The following is a 26,638-nucleotide window of genomic DNA, read 5'->3' on the forward strand; positions in this document are numbered from 1 at the left end:
CCTGACCAGTATCTTTGTGCAAACTTGTATTCTCTGTGCAAAAATGTTTAAAAGCTAAAACAGTGCAATTGTTCCATGGAATGTGGACTATAGGAGATGTAGTAAATCTTATTATGTAGTAAATCTCCACATAAAGTAAATGTCATATTTACTTTATGTGGATAGTTGTGATGTACTTAACCCAGTGGACTTCTCCAATAACTCCAAGCGGGCGTCCACATGAGGTATTTAAAATGCTGGCTTAGATCCAAAGCTTGGATATAGATAGAGTTTGAAACTGTAACTACTTTGAAGAGTAGAGACGCACTGACCTACTTTGTCAGTTCTGATGTGATAACTGTACTTGATGTTCTTCTGATCTGCTCATACCAGGCCTCTTTTTTCTTCATAATGATGATGATATTTATTCTTATTATTCTTATGCTATTTGTCTCTGCTTGAATGAAAAACAATGCATCATCAACCTCTAGTAACTACTGTATATTAGGAGAATTGGGACTACTAGTTATCTTTGTTTATCTGTTTAATGACGCATTGATTAATGAATTAGTGCTACAGCACTTTGGGCATGGGCTTAAAATTGTATGATTACATATTTAGGAATTCATAAGAACATCCAGACATCCATTGTTTAACTATCAAGCCTTGGCCTCAACATGTGTTTCACATTTGACTGCCCAAAAGCTTTTATTGTACTTACTACTGTTGTATTGTCAGAAACTAAAAAATTAAACAAAAATTGAAAATATTAGATAGCCAAGTCTCAACTCTCAGGTGCTTGAGTTTTCTGAAACACACCACACAGAAATGACACAGATTAAATGCCCAATCTGATGGATTATCTAGCATGCAAATTTCTAGATTCTCTCACTTCATTTAGAAATTGCACTCACCTGAGCTACAATTTAAAACACAGGGAAATAAAAGCAGAAAGTTGGCAAAAAGGTTTATGGTATCATAAAATATATTCAGGATATTTTATTTGATAAAATGCAAAACCATCAGTATGGTCGTGTAAACTGAAAATTCTGTACATTTCTTTGTGTCAGAGCCCAAAGTGCCGTTCAGGAGGAAGTTGCAGGACATGGAGGTCCAGGAGAAAACATCGGCCACACTGATGTGTGAGGTGCCTGTTGTTGCCACCCATGCCCACTGGTTCATGGAGGAAACAAGGCTGGAGCAAAATACCAAATATTGCATGGAGGAGGAGGGCACCCTGCGTCGTCTCACCATTCACAATGTCACCACCAACGATGACGGTGTTTATATCTGCGAAATGAAAGAAGGCAGTCGCACCGTGGCCGAGCTCACTGTTCTGGGTATAGTAGAGAACATTTTTCTTTCTTTAGTTCCTCTTCATCATTAGGTATTTTGGATGTCAATATGCCATTATCGAGTGTAATAATGTTCCATGACATTTATTCTTATTTGTGAGTCTTTCTTTTTGTAACATCTACTTATTCTCGTATCCCAGGCAATATTACCAAGAAGCTCCCCCGGCGGACGGTGGTTCCTGTCAGCGATACGGTCATTTTCTGTGTGGAGCTGGAGCATCCCTGCCCGGATGCCTACTGGACCCGCAAAGGGGAGAAGCTGAGGGAAGATTCCCGAATTTCCATAGCCTGTGTGCTCAGGCAGTACACGCTCACCATTAGAGATTGCCAGGCTGAAGACTCAGGTGAAATCGCCTTTGTGGCTGGAGACTGCAAGACGTCCACTCGATTCACTGTCACAGGTGAGGATGACACCTGGGTCAAATGCACTTAATTCTGCTTACAAAAACCTATAATTGAGGTTTAGGATCAATTTATGTTTTAAAGTCCAAATATCTTCAGTGAACATACTTATCTTATTTAATTGTCCTTTTATACCTACCAGTATAGCACCTTTGCAGTTTTAAGGTGAATGAGACACTAAGGGAAGGGAAAGTAGTAAGATTCCACTGAAATTATTTTTTAAATAACGGGAGAAATTACAATTGTCATTTTAGGTATGATAATGGTTGTTTTCGCTTTCAAAGAAGCAGCAGTACATTGTCACAGTATGACTATCACTCTTTCTGCTCCAGCTGCAAGAAAACATCCCCCCGATCCCCCAGTCAATGCTGTGGTGCTGAACAAGACTGACTCATCCATCACCATTCAGTGGTCTCCTCCTGACAGCGATCGCCCAGTGCCCATTAAGTGCTACATTGTGGAGAGGAGGAAGGTTGGCACTCAGACATGGCAGAGGTGCAACGCTGGAGAAACCATTGTTTCCACAGAGATCACCGTCTGCAACTTCACAGAAGAATCCAGCTTCCAATTCCGTATCTCTGCCATAAATGACTTTGGCCAGAGCCCCCACCTGGAGGTGCCTGGAAGCTTCTACCTTGGTAAGGCTGATGTCCCTGTGATATTTGTTCCCATCTGCTGTTGTTGCACACATTCTTTTCTCATATGTGGTTTACGTGTTGCCTCCAGAACCCACTGCAGAGATAAGGAAAGGCCTGATGAACAGCACTGCAAACTCTGGCGAGGAGTTCTCTGTCGCCATCGAGCTGTCTGCTGTTTGTTCTGGTTTCTGGTACATAAATGGCCGCCTCCTGCGTAGTGGAGCTGACTACCTCATCACCAAGTCCAAGACCACACACACTCTGCTCTTCCGTGTTATGACCATGGAATTTAATGGAGCTGAAGTCAAGTTTGTTGGTGGAGGCTCACAAAGCAGTTGCATCTTATCTGTGAAAGGTAGGCACTTGATCATAGCCAATTCAACTATCAATGGGGAAAATGTTTTAATTTATGTTATCATAGTATTGTAGTTCATTTTCTTGTCTGTATTACATGTTAGATTGATTGGTATTCACTGTATTTGTTGTGAGGAGCCAATCACAAATTCCTTCCTTCCTGACAACTGTATTTTTAGCCCCTCGCGTTAGGTTCATAAACAAGTCCGATCTGACAGAGGTGGTGACCTGCACTGCCCAATCCACTGCTCAGCTGACTGCTGAGGTGTCGGATTACGAAACACAGGTATGCAATGGAAACATACCGAACATCATTTCTAGCTTTTACTTTTTGCTTTCATACATTAAATTAAAATACTTAAAATTTTACAAGCACTCTGGGATAGAAGATTTACGAGTGCTAGGATTTCTGTTATTGTGACTTACTGCCTACACTTAAAACCTTTTTTCGAATTGTCTTAATAAATGACGAAAGACTATCCTTTAAAGCTGTGACACTCTTATCCAAATATGTGGGATACATGTCAACTTTCCACCAAACACTCCTGCTTGTTACTACTAAAGTGACTTTTGTAGTAGTACTTTTTAAACCACAACATTTACTGGATCTGGTCTATTGTGTCAATCTGTTCTGTGTTTCTTTTCAGGTGGTTTGGATGAAGAACGGGCGAGAGGTGAAAATGGGCAAGAAGTATGAATATGTCATCATTGACCGCAAGAGGATCCTGACGGTACACAATGTTACTGAAGAGGATGTGGGCGTCTACGAGTGTGTTTTAGCTGAGGACAAGATGTCCCTGCAACTCTCTCTTAAAGGTACACTTATCAAAATGATATTTACTGATACTCACAGAGCCACAGCACATCGGTCTTCTATTGATTGATGAATTCATTAATCTATGAAGCCAATGTTTTGCCAAATTTCTTAAGTACTAAATATGTCCTGTGTGGCACAGAGATGATCTCATAAAAGGAACTGTACTCCTACATGCAGACAGTTTGTCTCAGACAATCTGATACACTGTAATGTGATCTGCACTAAAGGGCACTAGCATGTGCTTATCAGCCATCAAGCAGAGGAAAGCTATCTGTCATCATGTAGTCAACTCCAGTGTGGCCCTGCTTCTACAATTCCCACTCTTTATAAACATAGCTCCTCTAATAACAGATTTACAGTACAGATATTATAAGAGATTTAATTTAATGCCACAAAGGTTTAACATCTATTAACCAAGTTCAGAAACATCTGTATTTAAATATATGGAAGCCAAAAAATGTTATTTTCCATCTCTCTTCCTCTAAGATGAACCTGCCAAGTTCCTGAACAAGGCCAGAGGTGCCATGGGACTGTCATCGTCCCTTAAAGGAGATCTTGAGCTGAGCTGCGAGGTATCTCCTGCCAGCGCTGCCGTTGTGTGGAGAAAAGATCAGGTGGAGATCACTGAGGACCAAAGAACTGCCATGATCTCCAAAGGGACTCAAAGGAAACTCGTCATCAAGAACGCCAAGAAAAGTGACGAAGGACATTACTCCTGTGAGACGGCAGCAGACAAAGTCACATTCCAGGTCAAGATAAAAGGTGAGACTATGATTATTTTTTAGTGTGTTATTCAACATTTGACTGCACGTTACAGATATAAATTTCCTCACTGTGTTTTCTTCTCAGAAACTCAAGCCGTTGCTGCCTTCTCTGACAAAGAGTCAGTCCAGAAAGAGGTGAAGGCCACTCTCTCGCAGAAAGCAACTCTTAGTTGCAGTGTGTCTGACAGCAAGACAGAGGTCAAATGGTATAAAGATGGCAAGCAGCTGATATCCAGCAGGACCATATACTCAGAAGTAAAAGGCACTGCTCGTCAGCTGGTGTTTGAAAAGGTGGAGAAGAGTGATGCTGGAGAATATACCTGTGAAGCTGGCGGGGATAAGCTGGTCTTCAAGATATCTGTTTCAGGTAGCACAAATCAATTAATTGATATGTAGAATGTAATAAATATTTTCAGTTTGTCATATCAATTTTAAATGTCCCAAATAAGAGTTGATTATGTTCTCCTAGTATTTAGTATCATCATATTTTCACAATACTGATAAAGAATGTCAGTTATATACCTTTCAATCCTTGCCCATAGTTACTCTGTAACTCTCATTTATGTTATTCTCAGAGGCCCAGGCAGCCTTCTTCAACAAAGAGTCAGTCCAGAAGGAGGTGAAAGCTACTCTCTCACAGAAAGCTATTTTAAGCTGTGAGGTAGCAGATAGCAAGACAGAGGTGAAGTGGTACAAGGAGGCCAAGCTGCTGACCTCCAGCAAGACAATCCATGCAGAGTCGAAAGGCCAGAGTCGCCAGCTGGTTATCGACAGTGTGGAGAAGAAGGATGCTGGAGAGTACATCTGTGAAGCCGGGACAGAGAAGCTTGCTTTTAAGATTCAGGTGGAAGGTAAGCGAAGGGGGTTTTCAAAATAACAAGTAGCCTAATGCATGCTTGTTTGTCAGAAATGAAAGAGTAGCACCTCACATTTACATTGTATGGATCTTCCATCAGAGCGGAAGTCATTCTTCTCCAACAAGGAGTCGGTTCAGAAGGAGGTGAAAGCAACGTTCTCCCAGAAAACCACTCTGAGCTGTGAGGTTTCTGATTCCAAGACAGAGGTGAAGTGGTACAAGGACGGCAAACTGCTGACTTCTAGCAAGACTATTCATACAGAGTCTAAGGGCAAATGTCGCACGCTGGTGATCGACAGCGCTGAGAAGAAGGATGCTGGAGAGTACATGTGTGAGGCTGGGACTGAGAAGTTGGTCTTCAAGCTCCAGGTGCCAGGTAGGGTGCTGAGACTGAAGTGGCTTAAATATTCTCTTGATTAATTTACTCAGTAATGCAGATGCTGGTTTTTGTCGTCTACATTCATGCTTCATCTTCTCCACAGACACACAGATCCAATTGGCATTCTCTAACAAAGAGTCAGTCCAGAAGGAGGTGAAAGCCACTCTCTCACAGAAAGCCATTTTAAGCTGTGAGGTAGCTGATACGAAGACAGAAGTGAAATGGTACAAGGATGGAAAGCTCCTCACATCAAGCAAGACCATTCATGCAGAGTCAAAGGGCAAGAGTCGCCAGCTGGTGATGGACAGCGTGGAGAAGAAGGATGCTGGAGAGTACATCTGTGAGGCTGGGACTGAGAAGTTGGCCTTTAAGATTCAGGTGGCAGGTGAGGAAAATGCATTATATTTACATATTTAAATCTTGTTTGTGTTCATTGTCCGTTCAGTTAAATAATGTGCTGTGATACACACACATTTTTAAGAATTAAAATAGTAAAAGTTCTCACTGGTTTGACAAGCAAAACAATATTTAGAAAAATGTCACTCAAACCGATTTGACAATTCATATACGGTACACTGAACTTAACTTGAAGTCATGCTATCTTTTTTCATTTTGATAAAAAAACATTTATCATGTGAAACTGGTGGATATGTGTTTTGATTTGTGTTTTCTTTTTGTGGTCTACTTTTTTGGCTGCATTATGGGTTGCTTTAGTATTTAGATATTTGACAGGCTTTGCTCAAATGTCTTAAGTCCAGTATTGACTCAGATGTTTATGTTAATTAGTGATAATTGAAATGGTCATAATATCTAGAGATTTGTTACTTATATCTTGTATTTTGTGGTTCTGCCGTTCACTCAGTCAGAAAGAGTTGTTGTCAGACGTTCCTCTGTAGCCACCTTCAAATAATGAATCAGTTTTTTCTTAGTGCAGACTTTTACATTGATCGATCTCTCAACTTAATGTGCGTAATGAGTTTATGGCCCTTTGTTCCACATCTATAAAGTTTGATTTGATGTGTTCAATTCATCTAGAGCAGGGTTATAGTGGTCTAGAGTCTGTTTTTGTACTGGTAATTGTCCATACTCCTTTACAGTTACTTCTACACAAATCGGTGCTAAATCTGGTTCCCTCAAAAAAGAGTCTGTCCAGAAGGAGGTGAAATCCACTCTCCTCGAGCCAGGCACTCTGAGCTGGGAAGTAGTTGATAACACGACAGAGGTGAAATGGTACAAAGATGGCAAACTGCTGAGTCCCAGCAGTCCAGTTGCCTTGGAATCAAAGGGCAAGATTCATCAACTGGTGGTGGACAGTGTAGAGGAGAAAAATGCGGAGGAGCACATCTGTGAGGTCCGAACAGAAAGTTTGGCATTTAAAGAACAGGTGACAGGTACGAGGACATTGAAGGGGATGACACATGTTAGAAGGATTTGACTCGTGCAAAGCTGATGTCTGCTTGTCAAATTTGAGATGAATCACAACAAAGCTAAATAACAGCTGTAGCGGAGGATTTGATTTTTTGAGTTGTTTAATTTAGTTTCTTTTATTGTTGTGATGTGTTTCTGTTGTTACACACATTTGTGCATATCACTCAGACCAAAAGTCTGAGACCACTTTCCCATTTTCTGGATCACTCTGTAGCGGCACAGAACTATTTGCTGAACTCAGCTATAGTGCACATTTGTCCACTTTATTTTAAAATATTTTTTACATAAGTTGTTAAAATGAGTTCCATGGAAGGTGTTACGATACCATTACATATTATATTATATGTTTTCAGAGATTCAAGTCAAATCGGCCTTCTCCAAAAAGGAATCAGTCCAAAAGGAGGTGAAAGCCACTCTCTCACAGAAAGCAATTTTAAGCTGTGAGGTAGCTGATACCAAGACAGAAGTGAAATGGTACAGGGATGGAAAGCTGCTGACCTCCAGCAAAACAGTTCATGCAGAGTCAAAAGGCCTGAGTCGCCAGCTGGTGATCGACAGCGTGGAGAAGAAGGATGCTGGAGAGTACATCTGTGAGGCTGGGACAGAAAAGCTGGCCTTTAAGATTCAGGTGGCAGGTAGGAGGAATACAATGTTGCCAGTAAATGTGTATTGAATTTGTTTTATTTGTTATGTTATGTGTGCAGATTTGTTCATTGCAGTTGAAAAGATTTGGTTGTGTTCATGTATTGTGTTGACTGATATGTTCTTATTTGTTTACATCACATTTTTTACTTACTGTGAAGAAGCCCCGGCTGGCTTCTCCAACAAGGAGTCCGTCCAGAAGGAGGTGAAAGTTACTCTCTCCCAGAAAGCCACCTTGAGCTGTGAGGTCTCTGATTCCAAGACAGAAGTGAAGTGGTATAAGGACGGCAAGCTGCTGACTTCCAGCAAAGCAGTTCACATGGAGTCAAAGGTCAAGAGTCGTGAGCTGGTGATTGAAAAAATAGAGAAAAAAGATGCTGGAGAATACACCTGTGAGATTGGAACAGAGAAGCTGGTATATAAGCTGCATGTGACAGGTAAAATATATTTTGAATATAACTAATTTTCTTCCAATATTTATAAGAAAGCTGCTGAACAAAAGTTCTAATTTCTCTGTAGAAGAAGCTGTCAAGTTCCAGAAGAAGTCTGTCAAAGACACATGTATTGTTCAAGCAAGTGAAAACATTGTTTTGACCACTGAGCTGACCTCGGAGAGTGGAAGTGTGAAGTGGTTGAGAGATGGTGTGGAGATCAAAGAGGGCAGAAAGTATGAAATGAAAAAAGAGGGACATTGTCGTACCTTGATAGTAAATTCCACCGAAACTAAAGACAGCGGAACGTACTCCTGTCAAACTGCTCATGACAAACAGGAGTTCAAAGTTCAGGTCAAAGGTAGGTCTTTAAGTTTATAACCCTCTGATAATGCTGCATATACTTTTTTTTGATATCTAACACCCTTCATTTCATTTCAGAATCAGCTTTGAAGTTTGTTGTCCCCCTGAAGTCTGTCGATGTGGAGTTGGGTGGGACACTTAGTCTGATGTGTGAGCTCAATCATGCCTCAGGTGATGTTGTCTGGCACCATGATGGCCGTGAGATTAAACCTGGAGGAAGGAACTGTGTCAGGACAGATGGTGCTAAGCGGGTCCTCACTGTGACTGGCATGACGAAGGAAGATGAAGGAGAATATAGCTGTGAATGTCGAAATGACAAGACCTCTGCCAAAATCTCCTCTAAAGGTAATTCACCTTTTAATTCAAATTGAAATCTGTTGAATGCCGAATTTGTTTTCATATCATTTGGCTTAATTTGATGCCTCCCATTCCTTTCAGTGCCCAGAGTAGTGAGGCTGACTACTAAACTCAATAATGTGGCTGCAATGGAGGGAAAAGACGCCATCTTCAAATGCGCTGTCACTCCAGCAGACGTCAATGTCAAGTGGTTCCACAACAGCATACCCATCACTGCCGGGCCAAAGTATAAGATAGAGCACGGTGGGAACACTCACTCACTCACCATAACCTCTGTCACCCAAAAAGATGCTGGAGAGATTAGCGTTGATGCAGAAGGCAAAAGCTGCAAAGCTACTTTACAAGTGCAACGTAAGAATGTGCATCTATTGTTAATATATCTATTTTAAATTTGTTAATTAATGTAACATTCTCATTTAACATTTCTCTGTTTGCCCCAATTAGATGAGCCTGTAACCTTTAAGAAGAAGCTGGAAAACCTGACAGTGGAGGAGCAGAGTGAAGTGAAGATGGAGGTGGAGCTCAGTAAGAAATCGGATGAAGTCAGGTGGATGAAGAATAGCATTGTGTTGCAGGCTGCAGGAAACTTGGAGATTCGGGTAGATGGAGCCAAGCAGGCTCTGGTCTTCAAGAGCGTGACTCATGGTGATCGTGGCATCTACTCCTGTGAAACTCTGGATGACAAGACCCAGGCCAAGCTCACTGTAGAAAGTAAGAGTTAACCACATTCACACATGTTTTAAGATACAATATTCAGTATTTATGCACATACCTTCACCTTAAAAAGAGACTGTTCTCCAGTGATATGTGTTTGGTTATAAATGTGAAGTTACAAGCCTGAAAATCTTGCCATCATATTTACACTCCAACATTTTGTTCCTTCTTTCTTCAGTGAAGAAGATCCAGGTAATAAAGGGCCTTCCAGAAACCAAGGCACATGAGACAGAGACAGTGACACTTGAGGTAGAGCTCAGCCAGGCGGATGTTGAAGGCTCCTGGACCAGGGATGGGTCCAAGTTAAAGCCAGGGGCCAACTGTCGTATCACAGCACTGGGAAAGAAGCACGCTCTTACGCTGTCCAATCTTAAGAGAGACGATGCAGGAACTATTTCCTTCCAAGCTGAGGGTGTCCATACATCAGGCAAACTGATTGTCACAGGTAAGGGCTACTTCCTGTTTGTCTGCTCCTCTGTTGGTAGGGTCTTGGCCGACCGATCTTCTTCTGTTATAAAGTACCTCTTTATGATTGAGAGTCTACATTGTCACCTACTGCCCAATGGTTGTTGATTTTACAGAACCGCCTGCTATGATCTCCACACCCATTATCGATATGAGTGTTCCTGAGAAGGAGAAGGTTACTTTTGAATGTGAAGTGTCCAGAACAAATGCAGATGTTAAATGGTTCAAGGTGAGTCTGCAGATCAAAGACTGGAAAAACGAACTACTGAACAATTATAACATGTGTAAAAAATTATTCATTTTCAGGATGATGTGGAACTGAAACCAGGGAAAAACTATGGCATCCATTTGTTGGGCAGAAAGCGCACTTTGGTCATCAGCAAATGCACCCCTGCAGATACAGGCAGTTACGTCTGTCGAACCACTGATGATAACACGTCTGCCAAGCTCATCGTTCATGGTAAACATTACTCCTGTCATGAGGCACAGAAATCAATCAGGGACTCTCATTTAGGGTACTGTATAAAATCTATAGTTTATGAAAATGCCTTCAAATATTTCCCTACAGCCAGAGATATCAAGATAATTAAGAAACTGGAGGATGTGGAGGTGATGGAGAAGGAGAGTGCTGCATTCGTCTGTGAAATCTCACACGATGAAGTGGACTGTCAGTGGTACAAAGGAAGTACTAAAGTCAAAGTGAGTGACAACATTAAGATGAGACAAGAGGGTAAGGAAAAACTGAGTATGTATTATTATTATGATTAATTCATTACATGTTGCTACTATAATCAAATTTGTATTTTAATCCAGGCAGAACCTATGTACTGCTGTTTAAGTCTGTTTCCCCAGAGGATATGGGTGATATTAAATTTACAGCTGAGAAGACCTCTTCATCTGCAAAACTCAAAGTGAAAGGTAAACAAGTAAATATGTTATGAGCTGAAATCACTTAACAAACGCTTTATATGTTGTTGCATGGATTAGTTAACCTTTATTTTACAATGTTCAGATGTGGTTGCAAATGGGTTCTTTATTCCTTTTGGCAAATGTTGTCAGAAAGTTATAATAAATAATTAAATATTCCTGCACATTTGAAACTTAACTTTCTCCTAAAATGTAAACAATTGAGCTGCTCTAAAATGATCACTTTGCTATTTTGAAGTCAAATACTGAATTTCATGGGCAATTTTGATCTCCACATTTCAGTTGGTTTAGCGAGCCACATGTAAAGGTAAGAAGTTTAGTGCAGTGTTGTCGTGCTTTAAGAGCTCATGCAGTGCATCATTCTGATAATATTTAGTCTGATGGAAAAAAGTAAATCCAGTTGCAACTCGCATTTACATTGTTATGCCTCATTGAGGCCTGATGGCAAAGAGAACACACATCTATTAGCTGAGGTTTAGGATAATTTCCCCAGGGTTTTATCATAGCTTTCTTTCCTGACTGAATGCAGTGAAGCAAACATGTGATTTGTACATATGACCTAATTGGTCCAGTGATTTTGGAGTATTTTAATGATTGGAAATAATCTCCAAATGTTCGCAAGAACAATAATCTACCTAAAACTATTTTAAAGATACAAATTTTGTTTTATACTCATAGCAAACTTTGCTATCACAAGTTTCATCACTTAGTGTCTTGCTGGATGTTGTCAAGCAGCAAATGGCTGCCATGCACTGATTCCTTTTTAATGTGGTGTGCCATTATACATTCTTGCTGTCCGCTTTAGCTTTAATGTGCCATTACACTTCAGCCCCATTTGCTCTGGCTTGAGCGTAATTCAATTGCGAACATCGCCTGTCCTAAAGTGCGCTTAGGCAAGGGCTTTGGCAAGGCTTATGCATTCATAGCCCCCAATGTTTCTTTATGGCAGCATACGTGATAGTTGTCACTGATTCCGTGTTATTGTTACTGTAGAGCTGCCAGTCAAGTTTGTGAAGAGACTCAGGGATAAGATAGCGATGTTTAAGCATCGTGGTCATCTCGAATGCCAAGTGTCACGTGCCAGTGCAAAGGTGAAGTGGTACAAGAACAAGACAGAAATCAAACCCAGCAAGAAGCACGAGATCAGAAGTGAAGATGTGTACCGAAAACTCACCATCAATGATGTGGACTCCGTGGACGAAGACACATACACCTGTGACGCTACTGATGACCAGACGTCCTGTAAACTGCTTGTAGAAGGTAACACGATAGAAGATGACAAAGGTTAATTTTAAGCTTGGAGTCCGGTTTAGCAGTTGTAGGGTCTAAGTGTACGACTGCAACTTTATACATACTCAACAAATCAAGCCATCAGACAATGAGGTATCTGTTTGTCTGTCTACTTATCTGTCTATAACGATTAAGTATTGTATTAACGACAAATAGAAGATTATTTTTACTTTGCAACAAGTTTAATCTACTAAAGAAATTACCATAGAAATTGATATTTATAATTGTTAAAATGAAATTAACAAATTAACACCACTACAAGTGAAGTAACCTATACAGTTGTTTTCAGTTATTCTGATTGATTAGGCATCTGCTCAGGTTGAAGTTTGGTGGGAAAGGTCATTTCAGGTTTTTCAAGTTCATTGACAAAGAATAGGCCTTTTTCATGGAAGACATTTTCATATGTCACAGTAGAAGAAGTACAAGTGTAAAAGTAAACGTCATGATGAGTGAATTCGGTGCTTGGTTTTGGGTTGCTGATATTGTGCATGCTTGCTCACTGTCACCATGTCCGTGCTCACAAGGATCCTTGAATAGCCATCGTCAATGTCATGACTAACATCTGTGCTTTTCCTACTGTGACAAGTCAGCAGAGTGAGATGTCACAAATATGTGAAAACACACGTGTGATAGTACCACAAGTGTACAGAGGCTTTAGAATGTGACAAAAACCCTAGTAGATGATTTAGTTTGAGTTGCACTGCATGTACAGTAATTGTGTTTTACTTTATGATGCATTGTTTTGCTTATTTCAGTTGTATAATTTTTTTATGAGATTTGGGGACATGGTCCAAATTTTTTTTCTACTATTGTGATTTATTCTTGTAACATGTAGGCTCTGCTAAATGATCCATGGACCATTAATAGTTGCCAAGTTCGTATACTAGAACTAAGTCAAACTAGGTTCTGTACTGTATCGGTAAAAATGTCATTAAGTAATAAGAGATTTCAGTACATGTGCTCAATTTGATTTGAGGTCATTTAAAAAATAGTGTCTCCAAGTTTATTTTTCAAATCTAATTTCATATCCAGTTTCGATTCTGGGTTTGTTTAACAATACGATTGCTCAATACATTGTCAGATCTCAAGCAACATTTACAGTAAGATTTGAGATTTGATGTGTTTGAGAGTTGTAAAGTGTATGTAATCTGTCTTATAAAGGATAAACCAGTACTTTAACTGCATGAAATAACTTCAATGAATTTTAACTTAACCATTTTTTTCGTGGCCCCTCCAGAGCAGTCCATCAGCATTGTGCGGGAGCTTAGTTCAGTAGAAGTGACAGAACCTTTCGCAGCTGTCTTTGAAGTTGAAATCAGTATGGAACTGGTGAAACCTCCTATATGGACTCTGAATGGAGTTGCTGTGCAGGAGAGTGCAGATGCTGAAATGGAGAAAGAGGGCACGCTGCACCGTCTCACTTTCAAAAAGACCAAGGCATCAATGACAGGACCTGTGCAGTTTACAGCTGGGAAGAGCAAATCTCTTGCCCAACTCACAGTAAAAGGTAAAGGTGTCAATCCAGTAGTTATGATCAATAGTATTTTTTTTATTTGCACAAACGTTCTGTTCAAAATTCCTAATCAGATTCTGTTCCTCATATTTAGAGCGTCCACTTGAGATTGCAGAGCCCATTAAAGATGTCAAGGCGAAGGAGAAAAGCTCTGCCCTGTTCTGCTGCAAATTCTCCGTCGCAGCCAAAGAGGTGAACTGGTTTAAAGGTCAGGTACTTCTGGCAGCATCAGACAAGTACAACATGAAGAAAGACGGCACAAGGGCTCAGCTTACTATTCAAGGGCTAACTGGAGAAGACAGCGGAGAGTACCGCTGTCAGTCCGGACCTGCTGAGACCAGAGGCACACTCACTGTCGAAGGTACAGTGTGCACCTTTGAATACCAGTCTTACAGCTGCTGTCAGGAACACAGACACACAAAGGCAGCATGATGCAATGGAGATATAAAGAAAAACTCACTTACCGGCAGACAGGTGGATAAACAGTTTAAGGGGACAAGCAGTAATACAAACATTACTATACACACGCAGAATTAACTAATCAGTTTGAGGTTGACAATTAGATTAGCTGGAGAAACTCGAGGGCAGGATTTAAATCAACTATTGCCACTATTGACCTCAAAGTAAAAAATAACTTGGGATGGGATGTAACAATCGCAAAAGAAATACAACAGTTCGCCATTTTCTTATTGAAACATTACATATTATAGCATCTGTTTTTTAAAGGTTTTGGACTAAAGTGCTCTCTGAACTAAAACGACCATCTTTTTTCTTTTCTACAGTGCGAGAAATTAAAATCACCAAGCACTTGGTCGACACAGAGGTTGATGAAGACAGTGATGCAGTGTTCACGTGTGAGATTAACTACGCAGATGAAGAGGCACAGTGGCTTCTGAAAGACAAGGTGCTCTTGACTAATGAAGTCAACACCATCTCTCATGAGGGGAAGGTTCACAAGCTCATGCTGAAGAACATGGCTCCTCAGGACGGGGGGACCATCACCTTTCAAGTGCGCAAGGTGAAAGAGTCTGTTACACTCAAAGTGAAAGGTAAGAACAGTCATGTACACAAAAAAAATTCTCACTTAACACAATGAAGGGAACCAAGTTTCTCTCTTGAGTGACATTTCATAAAATGATTTTATTTTAACATAATATATGCACATCACACCACTCTTTACTTTCTCCCCTTTGCCCTGCAGAGAAGCTAGCTGTGTTCCTCAAGTCTCTCGATGATGTCATCGGAGAGGAGAAAGGCATGATAACTCTGACATGTGAGGCGTCCAAGCCCAGGGTTTCACCTATATGGAGAAAAGAAGGTAAAGTCTTGAAGGCTGGACCCAAGTATGAGCTCCTCCACACAGGCAAGTCTTTGGGCCTGATCATCAAGGACGCCACCAAAGACGATGCTGGGGAGTACAGTTGTGATCTCGGAACTGAAGTTTCCAAGGCAAAGGTCACTGTAAGAGGTCGGTACTGTTGTTTAAGATAAACAGTTCTGCTGTGTTAGCCTAGTTCTTCGGCATCTTTGTCATTTTATGATCTCTGTCCCAATTTTAGAGATTGGCATTGGAATTACCAAATGGCTTAAGTCTGCTGAGGTAAACGAGGGGGAGTCATGCAGCTTTGAGTGCATCTTATCTCGTGAGAACACAGATGAGTGCTCGTGGACTCTGAATGGCAAAGCCATTTCAAACGGAGGCCGTTTCAATGTCACCAATAAAGGCCGCAAGTACATGCTAACCATTAAGGATGTCACCCCTGCCGATGCTGGTGAGGTGGTCTTCAACATTAAAGACTTGAGCACTAAAACCACATTAACAGTTGAAGGTAAGCTGCATATATATCGTCGAGAAGCCTAGAAAGTTACCAAATAGACTAAGTTCTTGAAATAAACATGTCAACATCCCTGGGTGCAGGCAGAGCTTCATCTGTGTCCAAAGGACTGCAGAATGTTAGCGCTGTTCAAGGGGAAGATGCTTTATTTACCTGTGAGGTGACACAGGCTAGATCCACTGTAAAGTGGGCCAAGGAAGGCAAAGCCATCAAGAAGAGCCAGAAGTACGACATCAGCCAAGAGGATAAGGTCATGAAGCTCACCATCCATATTGTCTCTGCCCAAGACTCAGGAGAGTACAGCTGTGAAGTCGTTGGAGGTGCAACCACCAAAGCCCAACTGGAAATTAAGGGTGAGACTTCCTTTTTACATTTTTCTTTAATTCCATATTAGTACAGTTTTTTCAATCTTTGATAATATGAGCATTTAAGAGACTTACCTATGACAACACTTGTTAAAAATATCAATATCTTAAATTGGCATCAGTTCAGGGGTAATGTTATTTTCTGAAACCATGGAGCAAGATTTTCGCAAATTTCAAACTGTGCCTTCAGTTTTAGTGAGGCTGTTCTCTTTTTTACAGCGCCAATCCATAAATTCACTGAAGTGCTAAAGGACAGCCAGGCAGACGAGAAGAGCTCTGTGACCTTGCAGTGTGAGACAGCTCAAAGCCCATCCACAGTGATTTGGCTTAAAGGGCACACAGAGCTCAAGGCAGGAGGTCGATATGAGATGTCCCAGAAAGAGCGGGTCTTAACTCTCACCATCAAACAGCTGGAGGATAAAGACACAGATATCTACACCTGTGATGTGATCACTGCTAAGAACATGGCAAAGGTGACAGTCAAAGGTAAGAACTTTATACAAGTGTGTCTTGCATAGTTGATTATCTTCATATTTCTTAAAGAGTTAATTTAATAAACATGACGGGAATATCATGCTTTTAAAAATATGATAAGGATATAGTTGGGAAGAAAATGACATCTGCTAAGATATTATTACTTACCTGGTGTTAACCATTTCATTCGATTAAAGAGCATGAAAAACTAACATTCATACACTATAGTATAGTATAATTTTTTCTCAGTTCTTCCATCCAAGTTGCAGTGTTGTCATGGCTCATAGTTTGGTTAAGTTTCAATTTAAAGAGCACCTTGTGGATTTTGTGGCTTGATTGTTTTAAATGGGGATCTGCTACATATGTTTGCAGTGTCAGTTCCACTGATCTGCCTGAGTTACAGTTGTGCTAAGCTCACACCCCTCTATAGCCATCCATCCTCTCACCATCAAAGACCTGACTCCTCGAGGCTCATGCACATATACTTACTGATGCATAGCAATGACACACTTGGTGACTGTTATTGTCAGGAGGATGCCAATACCATTCCCAGGCACTTACACATCTGCCTTAGGTGTAGAGTTGGCAAAATGCAATAGATTAGAAGAATTGTTGCTACATCTTTTGTATTTTCTAATAGAAAATAGTTCTCTGTGTCCTGCTTTATATGGACTAATGCCTCCAAGTGACCTGTTCCCAAATGAATTGCCTTGTAATGTTGTTATGCTCCCTGCATAAATTAATATTTCCAATGTTGGTAATGATTTGTGCATTTAAAATGTGTGGTTTCCGAATGCTCATCTTCACCTCTAATCATGTTCCATCCTCCACCACAGCCAGACACAATGCTACAACCTTTTTAATATCATCAACCCACTGTTCGTTTTATTTTAGCCCTGCCTGCCACTTTTAAAGAAAAACTCAAGAACCAAGATAAAAAAGAAGGGGAGACTGTGACACTTTGTTGCGAGTTATCAAAACCTGCGACCGACATTCAGTGGAAGAAAGGCTCTGAAATTCTCAAAGCTGGAGAGAAGTATGAGATGAAGCAGAAGCACACTGCTGTGGAACTTCAAATCAAAGATTTGAAGGTTGAAGATAGTGGAGAGTACTCTTGTGTGTGTGTGGACCAGAAGACATCTGCAACTGTGAAAGTCAATGGTATGGATCTTTTTAGGCAAAGTTTTATACTTATATTTATTTAAAACAGTTTATTTTACCTAATTTTGACAAGTAATGAAAACTTGGTTGTGCAGCATTACCACCGACCTTCATACAGAAGTTGAAGACTCAGGAGGCAGAGGAGGGAGTGGATATAACTCTCCAGTGTGAGCTCTCCAAACCTGGAGTCTCAGTGGAGTGGAAGAAGGGAACTCAGGTGCTGAAGTCTGGAGAGAAGTACCAGATGAAGCAGAAAGCCTCTGTGAATGAACTGCTGCTCAACAGAGTGGTGCCAGAGGACAGTGGAGACTACAGCTGTGTGTGTGGAGACCAGACGACCACAGCCAGTCTCAAGATCAAGGGTAGGATGAAGATTTTCATTCAGTTGGTCCATTGAATGTTTTTCAAAAACTCTCCACGAGTTTTTAAGTACATGTTAAGTCACATTTATTGTGGAGTCTAAATGACATGGTGGATTTCACCTTGTCAGCATTTGTCTTTGTGTTTTGTGTCTGTTTTTTGTGTTAAACATGTAAATGACATTGTAGAATCCATATTGTCTTCGTTTTTTCTTTGTTTTGTTTGTGTATTTTTTAAATTACATGGTATTGTGGATTTCATCTTGTCAGTGTTTGTCTCTGTTTTATTCCTGTTTTTTTGTGTTATACAATTAAATATACATGTGATACTAACCAGCCACTAAATGCTCAGCCCAACCAGTGACCTTCAAACAGAAGTTGGAGACTCAGGAAGCTGAGGAGGGAGCCAGCGTCACTCTGCACTGTGAGCTCTCCAAACCTGGAGTCTCAGTGGAGTGGAAGAAGGGAACTCAGGTGCTAAAGTCTGGAGAGAAGTACCAGATGAAGCAGAAAGCCTCTGTGAATGAACTGCTGCTCAACAGAGCGGTGTCAGAGGACAGTGGAGACTACAGCTGTGTGTGTGGAGACCAGACGACCACAGCCAGTCTCAAGATCAAGGGTAGGAAGAATTGTTAAGCTTCAGTCCATGGAATGTTTGTCAAAAACCTTATACAGTAGTTTTTTGTGATGTCTACATGATGTTGGTTTCTCTTTGTCATTGTTTGTCTTTGTGTTTTGTCTCTGTTTTTTGTGTTTATATATTTAAAATAATACTTTATTTCATGACACTGACCACTAACCAACTAATATATGCTCAGCCCAACCAGTGACCTTCAAACAGAAGTTGGAGACTCAGGAAGCAGAGGAGGGAGTCAGCGTCACTCTGCACTGTGAGCTCTCCAAACCTGGAGTCTCAGTGGAGTGGAAGAAGGGAACTCAGGTCCTGAAGTCTGGAGAGAAGTACCAGATGAAGCAGAAAGCCTCTGTGAATGAACTGCTGCTCAACAAAGTGGTGCCAGAGGACAGTGGAGACTACAGCTGTGTGTGTGGAGACCAGAAGACCACAGCTAGTCTCAAGATCAAGGGTAGGAAGAATTGTAAAGCTGTGGTCCATGGAATGTTTGTCAAAAACCTTATACAGTAGGTTTTTGTGGTGTCTACATGATGTTGGTTTCTTCTTGTTATTGTTTGTCTTTGTGTTTTGTCTCTGTTTTTTGTGTTATATATATTTTTAATATTGTTTTTCATGACACTGATCACTAACCAACCAATACATGCTCAGCCCAACCAGTGACCTTCAAACAGAAGTTGGAGACTCAGGAAGCTGAGGAGGGAGCCAGCGTCACTCTGCACTGTGAGCTTTCCAAACCTGGAGTCTCAGTGGAGTGGAAGAAGGGAACTCAGGTGCTGAAGTCTGGAGAGAAGTACCAGATGAAGCAGAAAGCCTCTGTGAATGAACTGCTGCTCAACAAAGTGGTGCCAGAGGACAGTGGAGACTACAGCTGTGTGTGTGGAGACCAGACGACCACAGCCAGTCTCAAGATCAAGGGTAGGAAGAATTGTAAAGCTTCGGCCCATGGAATGTTTGTCAAAAACCTTATACAATAGGTTTTTGTCATTGTTTGTCTTTGTGTTTTGTCTCTGTTGTTTGTGTTTATATATTTTTAAACATATTTTATTTCATGACACTGACCACTAATCAACTAATACATGCTCAGCCCAACCAGTGACCTTCAAACAGAAGTTGGAGACTCAGGAAGCTGAGGAGGGAGCCAGCGTCACTCTCCATTGTGAGCTCTCCAAATCTGGAGTCTCAGTGGAGTGGAAGAAGGGAACTCAGGTCCTGAAGTCTGGAGAGAAGTACCAGATGAAGCAGAAAGTCTCTGTGAATGAACTGCTGCTCAACAATGTGGTGCCAGAGGACAGTGGAGACTACAGCTGTGTGTGTGGAGACCAGAAGACCACGGCTAGTCTCAAGATCAAGGGTAGGATGAATTGTAAAGCTTCGGTCCATGGAATGTTTGTCAAAAACCTTATAAAATAGTTTTTTGTGATGTCTACATGATGTTGGTTTCTCTTTGTCATTGTTTGTCTTTGTGTTTTGTCTCTGTTTTTTGTGTTAAATATTTTTTTAAATATTTTATTTCATGACACTGATCACTAACCAACCAATAAATGCTCAGCCCAACCAGTGACCTTCAAACAGAAGTTGGAGACTCAGGAAGCTGAGGAGGGAGCCAGCGTCACTCTGCGCTGTGAGCTCTCCAAACCTGGAGTCTCAGTGGAGTGGAAGAAGGGAACTCAGGTCCTGAAGTCTGGAGAGAAGTACCAGATGAAGCAGAAAGCCTCTGTGAATGAACTACTCATCAACAAAGTGGTGCCAGAGGACAGTGGAGACTACAGCTGTGTGTGTGGAGACCAGAAGACCACAGCTAGTCTCAAGATCAAGGGTAGGAAGAATTGTAAAGCTGTGGTCCATGGAATGTTTGTCAAAAACCTTATACAGTAGGTTTTTGTGGTGTCTACATGATGTTGGTTTCTTCTTGTTATTGTTTGTCTTTGTGTTTTGTCTCTGTTTTTTGTGTTATATATATTTTTAATATTGTTTTTCATGACACTGATCACTAACCAACCAATACATGCTCAGCCCAACCAGTGACCTTCAAACAGAAGTTGGAGACTCAGGAAGCTGAGGAGGGAGCCAGCGTCACTCTGCACTGTGAGCTCTCCAAACCTGGAGTCTCAGTGGAGTGGAAGAAGGGAACTCAGGTGCTGAAGTCTGGAGAGAAGTACCAGATGAAGCAGAAAGCCTCTGTGAATGAACTGCTGCTCAACAAAGTGGTGCCAGAGGACAGTGGAGACTACAGCTGTGTGTGTGGAGACCAGACGACCACAGCTAGTCTCAAGATCAAGGGTAGGAAGAAGATTTTTAAAGAGTTGGTCCATTGAAAGTTTTTAGCAATTTATAGACAGCCACTTTTTATATGCTCATATCATTCATGTTTGACCTGCAATTATGGATTGTGAATTGTTTAGGATTTTCTATTGTGTTCTATGTATATGTTTTTATATTGTAAGTTATGGCATGGCACTGATGCTAACCAACTAATACATGCTCAGCCCAACCAGTGACCTTCAAACAGAAGTTAGAGACTCAGGAAGCAGAGGAGGGAGCCAGCGTCACTCTCCATTGTGAGCTCTCCAAACCTGGAGTCTCAGTGGAGTGGAAGAAGGGAACTCAGGTGCTGAAGTCTGGAGAGAAGTACCAGATGAAGCAGAAAGCCTCTGTGAATGAACTGCTGCTCAACAAAGTGGTGCCAGAAGACAGTGGAGACTACAGCTGTGTGTGTGGAGACCAGACGACCACAGCTAGTCTCAAGATCAAGGGTAGGAAGACGAGTGATTTGAACCTTTACACTGTATTAAGAGGTGTCTATATAATGTTTGAAAACTAACAATTTTGTGCTTTAACATTTTATATTAGTATATTTAATTACTGCAGATAATATATTGTTCAGACATAATTACAGATCAGATTCTAATTCGATCAGAGCTTGTCTTTTCTGTTTATTGGCTCCAAGAATGTCAGCGTTCATTGTGGATGTTGTATGTCAACAGATATTGTCCTTGACATTGTATGTGTGGAATCTGTTGTGGTTGTTGTTGTTGTTTTTGATGTTGTTGTTGTTGTTGTTGTTGTTGGATGACAAACACTTTTCTGAAGTGTGCTCTGTGTTGCAATGTTTGAATTTTGACATTTTTTTGGAGGATTATTCATCAATTCTTTTATTTTCCTTTTGTGAATTTTAGAAAACAAACCACAGAGGATGCAGCTTTTTTGTCATCATAGTTGGGATGCTGATTGCTGTTCTTTTGTGTGTGCTATGTGATAGTTTTCTTTTTATTGCTGGTGTTGTTGACTCCTGATAATGTGTGTGTGCTGGTCCATAAACTGTATTCGTTTTCAGTCATTATGGTAAAGTTGTATCATTGATCAAGTATCTTTCAGCAATTTATGTTCAAATTGTTTTCCTTTAGCTGTGAAGCTGTCCGCTCCTCTTTCAGCTGATCAATTGGGGTCTAAAAGGCAGGAGACCAAGGAAACAATGGGAGGTATGAAAATAAGATGGCTGGCAAGACTTGAAGCTTTATGTGCTCTATCCATCTTGATAATGGTCTTTGTGTTGTCATGTGGCACTTTTCCTTTAATCGGCCTCGTACCTTTGTCACTTACACACTATGAGAAGTGCTCCTGTGGCATCATGTCTTTCTAGTTTACCAGATGTTAATGTTTGTGGCATCATATGTTGCTTTTGTCTGATATTGGGATTGACTTAGAATTTTCGTGGCAGTGTTTTATTTGCAGTGTATGTGGCAAAACCAGCAAATGTAAAATATAGAAAGAAGAAACCCTTTTATTTGTGGCTAATGAGCTGGTAGCATGTTGATAGTTTGAGAATGTCATCAGCTCAAGCTTATACTGTATAATTTACTTGTGTTTAGCATGTTTCATTGTCATTTGTGTGGTTTGAGGAGATTTAAGGTATTTAAATTTGTGGCAGTTATACAGAAAACAAACATTATTAATAATTTTGAACATATAATTTTATATAATATTGTGGTAAATACTGCAAACAGTCACTTGTTGCTGCTATTTCTATGTCATGCTTTCCATAGCTGCTAAAGACAATCAAATCAGGCAGGAGATCCGAGAAACAGTGGAAGGTAATTTTCAGATTTTCAGCTTTGCTTGTCTGTTAAGCCCATTTGTATATATAATTAATTCGTGTTTGCAATGCAAGGCTTTGTTGAATGGAAGCCAAAGAGAAATGAGAGAGATAAAGTGGCAGAGACTTCGATGGTGGTTGTTCATCAGACACAAACTTGTTATGTCATGAATTGGCTTACTTTGTGTCTTGTTGCTTCAGGGATTGCTTTTAGGCTGAATACGGTTTTCCCTCCCTTTATATCTTTATGTAAAATGGGAATTAGTTCCCTGTTAAATGATCTGTGTCTTATTTTGGTGCTTATGCTACTTGGGTGACTGTGTTGCATGGAGGCTGACATTATGGTATGGAGTAAGGCTTTGTTCCTATCAGCTGCTTTAAGATTTTTAAGACTCAATTATTGTAATATATGTAACAACGCTGTGTTCAATTTCATAGCTGTGACTGTGGTAACTACTGGGCAGACTCCTTCACTGCAGCTCCTCAAACAGGAGATTCAGAGGGATTCACAAGAGCTGAGAGTGGGAGGTGAAGGTAATGAGACCTGTTTGCATGGGGCTGGTTGGATACTTGGACATCTGTCAATACTGTCTCCTTCTTTTAGAGCGAGATGTTGTAGATAAGCACACTTAAAACCATAGAAGTGGAAAATACAGGGTCAGTATTCGAGTCCAGATTTACTGTGTGTGCAGCTTGTTGTTTTGCCCACTGAATATGAAGAAGGAGGCTTTATGTTCTTATTAGCTCTCATATATTTTGCTGTATGTTGTTGCTTTTGTCCAGTTGTATCAAGGCCGTGTTTACTGCAGGTCTGTGTTGAATGTGGAACATTTTAATGCTCTATGTTTATGGCAGCACTGTGTTGGATTGTTTCTCTGTGTTCGATTGCTGATAATGATCTGTGAGAGAATAGAGGAGAGCGGCTTTAATTGTTTCAGCTTGTAGCTTTATTGATTTCCATTGCTTTTCATTTTCAGAGATACCGCTTACCCTCCCTGTGACAGTTACTGGGTGGACACGGATATATTTAATGTAACATCACAAGTATGAGTTGTAAACAGGGACAGTAAACAGGGTTTACTGGGTGTTTTGGGACTGTGTGTGCTTTACTGGCTCTGGTGGACAGTATTCGGGGACTCATCACTGTAAGATTGTGAAATTGATGTTGTGTCTTATCCCAGTTGAGAAGACTTCTGCAGGAGTATCTGTGAAACAAGATACAGAGAAGCAGGGGACCAAAGAGCCAGTAAAAGGTATTGGATAGCTTCCTGCTCCCTCATTGTTTCCTGCCTTGAATGCTCTGTGTTACCAGATGCAGGTGTTCCGCTGATGCTGTCTACCGTCTTTCTGATTTACACTTGTTATGTGTTTGGCTTCAGCTGCGAAGAGTTGGAAACGTACAAAATAATTGAAAGTAAAAATGAGTTTTCACAGAATTTCATTGTATAAATAGGAAAATATTATATTAAATTGAGTTGTGGTAAATTAAGTTGTGCTAATATCTGGCTATAGCTGATATGTAATATTTGTCTTTGCGCTGCAGTTCCTTGTGCTTTTTTTGTGGAAGTGATGCACTAAGAAAATGAACAAGAATTTTGTAGCAGCTATTATCATTTGCAGTAGATACCTGTCATGTTACCCAAGTCACGCTGCTCTGTTAATCGTACCGTGCACAGCGGCTTGTGATGCTGTGCTTGGGCTTGGGTGTGTATACTGGTGTGTGCTGTGTAGTTCATAAATATTCATCTCATTCAAAAGCTCAATTCATAGGTTAGTGATTGAAGTTAATGATGATACAGATTCATTTCAGCAGTATGAAGGATTAAGGTGAATTTAATTATGCAAGACATATTACATGACAATAAGATTTGTTGCTGTTGGCAACAATCTTCAATGTTTCATTGCAACAGTGAAGCAATCAAACGCTCCAGTGGCTGTAGTTTTACAGACTGAAGAGCCAAGCAAAGCTGAGGAAGAAATAAACCTCATTTCTAATGTTAGCTTACTATACAAAATATTCATCCACGTGGTTTGTTGTTTGCCATTTGTCAGTATGTTGCTGTTGTCCCTTGTTGGACAGAAAGTTCTTGGTCATGGCACTGTTCCGTCTTGCTTCGAGTCTCTGAATCAAGTCCCGGTTTTGTCTCGGACTTTGTGGCTCTAAAATCTGTGGCACGTTGCTTTCGAGCTGTTGCATTGTTCAGTCTGTTCGTGAAGATTTAAGCTGATTTTGAAATCTGTTGTTTCATGTCTTCAAATAACTTCAGTTACAACAGAGAAGTCCTCAGCTTCAGCAGTGACGTCCAAAGCTGAATCTGAGAAGCAGGAATCCAAACAGAGAGTTGAAGGTATGTGGTGGTTCAATAAGTAAACCCCAAGAGTACGTTTGTAACGAGTGGAAGTTTTCTGTTATTATTCAGTACATTTTATGTTTGCTGGGTTTTTGCCAAAACACAAGCTGTGATATCAGACTTCTATGATGTGACATAACATCTTTGTGTCTTCAAAGTTTGGTCAACAGTCTGGTTCATTTGTTCTTGTTCGCTGAGGAGTTGGAAATTGCATATTGGCAGCATCCTTGAGTTTGAGTCAATCAATTACTTGCTGTTGCATTCAGTATTGTTGGTGTTGGTTGTTGTTGTTGCTTTATATTTTTAATTCCACTATCATTCTTGCGTTTATGGTGCTCAGTGTTTCTCACAGCAGATATTTAATTACATTAATCACACTACACCTGCAGAGAAACCAACTCTTGCTGTTTCTAAAGCCAGAATCAAAAAAGCTGAAAACCAAAATTGAAGTAAAATTAATATTTTTGTGACATCTGCGTATTGTTTCCTCTTTGATTTCTGTGTGGGGTTTTTGTATGTTGTATATTTAGTCTAGCTTGTTGTTGCTCTTTTGGTATTTGATTGTGAATGCCTGATATTCTGTGTTCTGGATTGTTGTTGTCTCCAGTGAGCTGGGATTCAGAGCCTTGATAAACCTTTAGTCTGCCCCCTGTTTTGAATGAGAGCAGGAATTATTGGCTGTGCATCAGTGCTGCTACGTGCACAAATGTATTTGTGTGCTTGTGTACATATCAAAACACGCATACATATGTGTTTTATTTTTCTATTTTGGTTTTGACTTAAAAGCAGGTAAGTACAACATTTTTTTTTTTTTACACAATATCCATACTGTTATCACATCTGTCCTAGAATCCTGTGGGTTACAACTGGTAAACATCGACAGCTTATTCAATGTATTCGATCCCCAGTTCTTCCAGCCACAGTCATTCAAGACCTTGAGGGCCAGGAGGCTGAAGAGGGAGCTAGTGTCACTCTGCATTGTGAGCTTTCTAAACCCGGACTCACTGTCGAATGGAAGAAGGGAAGTCAAGTCCTGACGTCTGGAGAAAAGTACCAGATGAGACAAACAGGATTCAATTATGTGCTACAGATCCATGATCTGACACCTGGAGACACAGGAAACTACTCATGCTGTTCAGAGGACGCAATAAGCTCAGCTGCTGTTGCAGTAAATGGTAGGATGGAGACTGTGTCGTCATCGTATTCTGTCCTCTAGTCTCTTGAGTCAGTCTTCTTAATTTCACTCTATTTCTTCGTCGCCATTCTTTCTTTTCATCCATCAGCTGCCCCAGTCATATTTACAAAAGAGCTGGAAAATCTGACGGCTGAAGAGGGGGACAGTGTCACACTGAACTGTGAGCTTTCTAAACCTGGTGTTTCTTTGGAGTGGCGGAAAGGAGAACTTGGTCTTTGTCGTTGTGCCAAATATGAAATTAGACAAACAGGACAAATCGCCACTCTGCTAATCCATGATGTAGATCCAGAGGATTCTGGGAGTTACACATGTGACACTGGTGGACGTCAGAGCACTGCACATCTAGCTGTGATGGGTACGCCTGAAACTGTTGTTTGCAGTGGAGATACTTGAGTTACATTTGTAACTAGTAAGACTTGAGCTTTTTATTACTGTAAATAATACACATTGAATTAGGTGCTTACGCTGTATAACAAGATAAGCCTGTACCTTATCTG

The 26,638-nt window shown here is 40.6% G+C and overlaps 1 protein-coding gene across 50 annotated transcripts in view; it reads left to right on the forward strand.

Moving 5' to 3' along the window:
• Positions 1-26,638, forward strand: part of obscnb (obscurin, cytoskeletal calmodulin and titin-interacting RhoGEF b) — a 54,107-nt gene that overhangs the window by 4,539 nt on the left and 22,930 nt on the right. For 7 of the 50 annotated variants that reach the window (XM_035170981.2, XM_035170985.2, XM_035170991.2 and 4 more), the window contains exons 3-49: positions 1,050-1,319; positions 1,475-1,735; positions 2,069-2,374; positions 2,463-2,729; positions 2,908-3,014; positions 3,376-3,544; positions 4,032-4,307; positions 4,395-4,676; positions 4,885-5,160; positions 5,266-5,541; positions 5,648-5,929; positions 6,642-6,935; positions 7,326-7,607; positions 7,776-8,051; positions 8,134-8,406; positions 8,487-8,753; positions 8,847-9,116; positions 9,210-9,476; positions 9,658-9,924; positions 10,061-10,173; positions 10,251-10,404; positions 10,513-10,674; positions 10,758-10,862; positions 11,865-12,131; positions 13,399-13,668; positions 13,769-14,035; positions 14,457-14,723; positions 14,876-15,142; positions 15,234-15,503; positions 15,593-15,862; positions 16,094-16,360; positions 17,243-17,509; positions 17,605-17,871; positions 18,221-18,487; positions 18,687-18,953; positions 19,151-19,417; positions 19,587-19,853; positions 20,052-20,318; positions 20,516-20,782; positions 20,989-21,255; positions 21,907-21,981; positions 22,546-22,593; positions 23,034-23,129; positions 23,777-23,848; positions 24,863-24,943; positions 25,855-26,121; positions 26,230-26,496. In XM_035170981.2, the coding sequence (XP_035026872.2) occupies positions 1,050-1,319; positions 1,475-1,735; positions 2,069-2,374; positions 2,463-2,729; positions 2,908-3,014; positions 3,376-3,544; positions 4,032-4,307; positions 4,395-4,676; positions 4,885-5,160; positions 5,266-5,541; positions 5,648-5,929; positions 6,642-6,935; positions 7,326-7,607; positions 7,776-8,051; positions 8,134-8,406; positions 8,487-8,753; positions 8,847-9,116; positions 9,210-9,476; positions 9,658-9,924; positions 10,061-10,173; positions 10,251-10,404; positions 10,513-10,674; positions 10,758-10,862; positions 11,865-12,131; positions 13,399-13,668; positions 13,769-14,035; positions 14,457-14,723; positions 14,876-15,142; positions 15,234-15,503; positions 15,593-15,862; positions 16,094-16,360; positions 17,243-17,509; positions 17,605-17,871; positions 18,221-18,487; positions 18,687-18,953; positions 19,151-19,417; positions 19,587-19,853; positions 20,052-20,318; positions 20,516-20,782; positions 20,989-21,255; positions 21,907-21,981; positions 22,546-22,593; positions 23,034-23,129; positions 23,777-23,848; positions 24,863-24,943; positions 25,855-26,121; positions 26,230-26,496 (10,956 nt within the window). The remainder of the gene's footprint in view (positions 1-1,049; positions 1,320-1,474; positions 1,736-2,068; positions 2,375-2,462; positions 2,730-2,907; positions 3,015-3,375; positions 3,545-4,031; positions 4,308-4,394; positions 4,677-4,884; positions 5,161-5,265; positions 5,542-5,647; positions 5,930-6,641; positions 6,936-7,325; positions 7,608-7,775; positions 8,052-8,133; positions 8,407-8,486; positions 8,754-8,846; positions 9,117-9,209; positions 9,477-9,657; positions 9,925-10,060; positions 10,174-10,250; positions 10,405-10,512; positions 10,675-10,757; positions 10,863-11,864; positions 12,132-13,398; positions 13,669-13,768; positions 14,036-14,456; positions 14,724-14,875; positions 15,143-15,233; positions 15,504-15,592; positions 15,863-16,093; positions 16,361-17,242; positions 17,510-17,604; positions 17,872-18,220; positions 18,488-18,686; positions 18,954-19,150; positions 19,418-19,586; positions 19,854-20,051; positions 20,319-20,515; positions 20,783-20,988; positions 21,256-21,906; positions 21,982-22,545; positions 22,594-23,033; positions 23,130-23,776; positions 23,849-24,862; positions 24,944-25,854; positions 26,122-26,229; positions 26,497-26,638) is intronic. The other 43 variants (XM_035171003.2, XM_047342083.1, XM_035171009.2 and 40 more) reach the window with 30 other exon arrangements.

The sequence above is a fragment of the Hippoglossus stenolepis genome, chromosome 11 (genome assembly GCF_022539355.2).
Source record: "Hippoglossus stenolepis isolate QCI-W04-F060 chromosome 11, HSTE1.2, whole genome shotgun sequence".
NCBI lineage: Eukaryota > Metazoa > Chordata > Actinopteri > Pleuronectiformes > Pleuronectidae > Hippoglossus > Hippoglossus stenolepis.